Here is a 5405-nt window from a genome sequence, read left to right as displayed (position 1 = left end):
TCTCTCTCTCTCTCTCTCTCTCTCTCTCTCTCTCTCTCTCTCTCTTCTGTCTCTCTCTCTCTCACACACACACACACACACACACACACACACACACGCACGCACGCACGCACGCACGCACGCACGTACGCACGCACGCACGCACGCACGCACGCACGCACGCACGCACGCACGCACGCACGCACGCACACGCACACGCACATAATACATACAGTAGTCTATTCAAATCGAACATCTTGAATATTTCTTATTTTTGATGATATAAAAAATATTTCAAAGTGGAACGGTTTCGAGAAGGATGTATTTTGGTCACATTTTTTTTCTAGGTGGAGAAAAAGGGACGATTCTTCAAAAAAAGACGAAGGTCATCTCCACTTTTTGCATTTAATATATAAATGTCAAATCAGAGCTACATCAATGCATTTGTATAAATGTTCTCTTAATTTATTCTTACTTCAAATAATCTCAAAATACAGAGATCATTATTCACTTAATAACGTCAAAAATAGAATGGAATTATGTGATTTTTTGTTACGTAATAAGATTTCTCTAATATATTATTCTGCATATAAAAATATTAAGATAAGAATATAAAAAAATCAATAATTTACGAAATATTTCACACTTTATTTTGACACATTTTGACATAAAACATAAAATATCTCGTTAACTATTACTTTTTCGGCAATTGTACCTAATACACTTTTATGCACAGAATAATAAGATGAATCAATTGGTGGAGAAAACACATAACTGCTTTAAAAAATATGGCTATAGCAAAATGGATTTTTTAAATAAACAATGTATTTTCTGTACACCAATTGATTCATCTCATTTCTCTATTCAAAAGTATTAAAGTACGCGCGTGCGCGATTGTCCAAAAATTATTAATTTACAAGTTATTTAACATTTATGTCAATATGTGCCAGAATAAAGTATAAAATATCTTGTAAACTATTGATTTTTTGATATTTTTACCTTAATATTTTTATACGGAGGAATAACTAGAGGAATCATATTAAGTAAAAGAATTCATATAATTTCATTAAAAGAAATAAAGTTGACCTTGAAATCTCTGAAACGCGCCTCCATCCGGGATAAAAATTATCACTATATGCTGCACTTCTTCATATCGTGCAATTTTGTTGTTACAAATTTTCCTCTAGATCTTGTAGATTCGAAGATATTTTAGATGCTATAAATAGTTATTAGAACACCTTGTATATGTATACGTATATGTATATATACTGTATATATATACTGTGCGCGCGCGCGCGCGTGTGTGTGTGTGTGTGTGTGTGTGTGGTGTGTGCAATTATAAATTATAAATTATAAATTAATTTAGATTTTTCAATGATATCTTTAAATGATGAACTACTTTAAATGATGAAAAAGCAATGGAAATTTTTATTGTTTCATTATATATTAAAATATTATTTTATACGAAAGGAAATACTCACTCATATGAGCATTTTGATAATAATGTCCTAATGTTTGTACAGAAGTACCAGCTGGAAAATAGGAAAGTATATCTGGCAGAGCTGTCTATAACAGAAATAATTCATACGGATGAAAATGTCATACAATAATTAATAAGAGGAAAAGGACAGGAGAAGTGGATAGTATTTCTCATCTTTCTCTCACAGTATAAATTTATATAACTATAAAAAGTTAGAAAATTTATATAATATAATAAAAGGTATTTATACGCATACGTTATCCACATTATATTTGTTTTATGTTTGATGTTTATATTATGTAATAAAACTTACAGTATTGAGTTGTGTTGGATCACGACCAACAATAAAAAACAATATAGTGATGCAAATAAATTGAGTCATTGCATTATCATTACACAATAATCTTGCTACTGTAACAGTCGTTAAAGATTGTGGTAAAATATCATATATTTCACGTTCTCTTAGAACTTCCTGGAACATATAAAAGAAACATTCAAGAATATTATAATAATTAACATAATATTTATAATAGCTCATAATAGCTAAGCATAATATTAGCACATTAGATAATAAAAATAAATAATTATTTAATTTTCGACATTATTTTAAACATTACTGCTTGCAATAAAAAGTCACAAGTTTTGGCATTTACCTTTACTATTGGAAAACTGTTAAGAATTCTGTCAAATGTAGGTGTCACTTTCATCCAAAAAGCAACTGGAGCCAGACAAATAGCCATTTTTATTTTTATATTGTATTCTGGTTTTGTTGACAGAAGACTAAATAATGAAGTAGTCCCCATCGAATGACCGATATAATATAAATTTTTTTGATCTGTATAATTAAAAATGTAATTGAACATAGCTGGCAGATCTTTTGTTCCAACCTCGTGAAAGCTGAAAATAATAATAATTATGATAATATATTTTATAAAAAATATTTGCTTTCTCCTCTCCTCCTCTTTAAGAAATGCACACAATTAATTTACAGTGAAAAAGAGAGTGATAAAAAATTTATAAATCTCTTGATAAAAATCGAGTAAGAGAATATATTATGCAAATTTTAAGGAGATACTGATGTAATAGGAATTACAATGCACTAAAAATCTTCGAATTGGCTTTGCGAAATGCAAAATTTTGCTTTTATAGAATTATTAAAATACGCATAAAAACTGCGATGCAATCAATTTCACAGAACATCGAAAAAAATTAAAAATTTCAGTTATTTCGCTCGTACAGGAGGTTAACACATTTGCTTATTATAAAAGATTTATAGTTCATATGTATGTAAAGAAAAGACTGCATTGCATGTGCATTACTTGAAAAAAATTGTATAATCCATGAAACCAGTTCGAAGATTTTTAGTGCACTACAATTCTCATCACGTCAGTATTCTCTTAATGTTCAAAGAACGTATTGTAAATATTTTTCTTTAATTTCATATAATGATATCTATATTGCACATTCCTTTAGAAATTTCTGACTTCGTATTACTTGATAAATATATTCTATTCATTAGAAGTAACGATTACTATAATGCTTAGTACATATAAAATCATTTATTTTTAGATAGTATTTAAACCGCCTATATGAAGTTAAAATTAATATATTTTAAAAATTGTATTGAATTGTGCTCACATTGTGCTAAAACATTACATTTAAATAATAATAATAACAGAAGTTATGACAAAAAATAATTTTTGATAAATCTGAATAAAACTAACATTTACATTCGAATCAATTACTTAAATAAAATATAGCATAAAATTGCATATCTCAGTTGTACTAGCCTAGCACGAAATAGCACAACCTTCAGAATCCTCAGCATAATGATATTAAGGGCACTATACTTTTCTCTCGACCCTTTGTGCTGTTTTTGTTCATAAATCGAGTTTATAATGTTTCTATGGCTGTGTCCACTTAACGTTCACATCATTCGTGGAATCATTTCATCCTTATCGTTTATCGAATATTAAACAAAGACAAACAATGCTCGCGAGCATTGCGAGCGTTAAGTGGAACGCAGCCTTTGTCGACAATATTGTATATCTGAATTGTGTTAGCTTAGCTAGTCAGTATAATCTTCAAATTAGTCCAGGAAAATTAGATTTTTTTGGAGGCAAAACAAATTTGCCATAAAAGAAATTTGTTTGAAATGACATGTTATACAACATACGGATGCATTCCAGGAAGGTGCCATTTATGTAATATTATCCTTGTTTTATGTAATAGACGATGAAGAGAGAGTGACATAAATAGCTCTCCGAAAGCAGCCTAAAATTCTGACTACGAACCAGCAAACTTAGAAAACTTGTTAGTTTCAAAAAGCTGATAAAAAATGCAGTTTTTCAAAAATATCCTAAAAAAATATTCATTTTATCAAAATTGAGGACCTTATCAAAAAGAAAGCTGATAAAATTACGAACAATTTTATTTTTTTTAAGGTTGTACGCTCATAGTTTCCGTGATAGAATTTTTTAAAGAATTTTCATAAGAAATATTTTGTACGTAAAAATCTGCTGAACAATCTGCTAAATCTTTTAAAGAGATTTCACTTTACGAAATTTAAAGAATGTATTTTTGGTTATTTCGAAAATGAAATTTTTCACATGTTTTTCGTAAATATTTTGGATCTAGCTATTTTTACGTACAAAATACTTCTTATGAAAAACATTCTTTAAAAAATTCTATCGCGGAAACTATTGATCGTACGACTTTAAAGAAAAAAAAAATGAAATTTTTTCGTAATTTTATTAACTTTCTTTTTGACCTTTATTTCGTTAAAATGAATACTTTCTGAGATATTTAAAAAAAATGACACATATTATTGAGCAATTTTTTGGAACTGGAAAGTCCTAACCGTCAAGTCCGCTGAACTCAGAGATTTTTATTATGTTATATAATTTCGAACAACTTCTCACAAACAAATCTTTTATGACAATTTTGCCTCCAAAATGCAAAAAAACAATTAATTTTCCTGGGTTAAAATTCCTCAGCAATATTAAGAGTACTTTATTCTTGCACGCAGTTCTTGGCATTCCAATTTTCTACTTTGATGAATTTTTTAAAATTATCCTTCAAATAATGTTTTTTCAAAATAATTATTGTAATGTTTTACCTATACTGCCAGAATTTGGGATCGTATGTCGTCATATTCACATGCGATCTACAGTAAGAGTTTCCTCTCATATTTCCAAGCCATACATCATACCCTTGATCTGCCAATAAGAATGCTACAACATAAGATAATAATAAATTAATACACTATATATGTAAGATGTGTTAAATTCAACAAAATATAAATATGTATTTTATCAAAATTGAGGACCTTATCAAAAAGAAAGCTGATAAAATTACGAACAATTTTATTTTTTTTAAGGTTGTACGCTCATAGTTTCCGTGATAGAATTTCCGTGAAAGCATTTTCATAAGAAGTATTTTGTACGTAAAAATCTGCTAAACATAATATTTCTCATAATTTTTCTAAAAATCAATTTTTCTAAGCATTAGAAATATCATTATATTTTAAGACTTGTAAAACCTTAATATGCCATGCTTTAATGACTAAACTTCACATTCTATTGAGTTGGAAAAAAAGTGATATTTTGTGATATTTTGTTAATTCAAAATAATATATATAATATCCTCGTAAAAAATAATCAAAATTTAAATTAAATTTTAAAAAAAGGTTTATGACGCCAATGAGAGCCAAACACATTGTATTTGTGTTATCAAATATTATATATAAGTTAATCCACCAATTACAGACGTTTCGATCATAAGAAGTTATCGACACATTGAAGATGATCAAATTTTATCGTCGAAACGTCTGTAATTGATGATTGACATATACACACACACACACACACACACACACACACACACACACACACACATACACACACACACACACAACAAACTATATATATATATATATATATATATA

The 5405-nt window shown here is 28.3% G+C and overlaps 1 protein-coding gene across 1 annotated transcript in view; it reads right to left on the bottom strand.

Moving 5' to 3' along the window:
• Nucleotides 1-5405, bottom strand: part of LOC105623819 (lipase 3-like) — a 15526-nt gene that overhangs the window by 4250 nt on the left and 5871 nt on the right. Inside the window, exons 3-6 of the mRNA XM_012205195.1 lie at nucleotides 4578-4692; nucleotides 2113-2356; nucleotides 1773-1931; nucleotides 1461-1545 (exon numbers count right to left, since the gene is read on the bottom strand). Coding sequence (XP_012060585.1) covers nucleotides 1461-1545; nucleotides 1773-1931; nucleotides 2113-2356; nucleotides 4578-4692 — 603 coding nt within the window. The remainder of the gene's footprint in view (nucleotides 1-1460; nucleotides 1546-1772; nucleotides 1932-2112; nucleotides 2357-4577; nucleotides 4693-5405) is intronic.

The sequence above is a fragment of the Atta cephalotes genome (genome assembly GCF_000143395.1).
Source record: "Atta cephalotes unplaced genomic scaffold scaffold00064, whole genome shotgun sequence".
Classification (NCBI taxonomy): Eukaryota; Metazoa; Arthropoda; class Insecta; order Hymenoptera; family Formicidae; genus Atta; species Atta cephalotes.
Note: the sequence above shows the minus strand (reverse complement) of the source record. Positions and strands in the feature narration are given on the sequence as shown.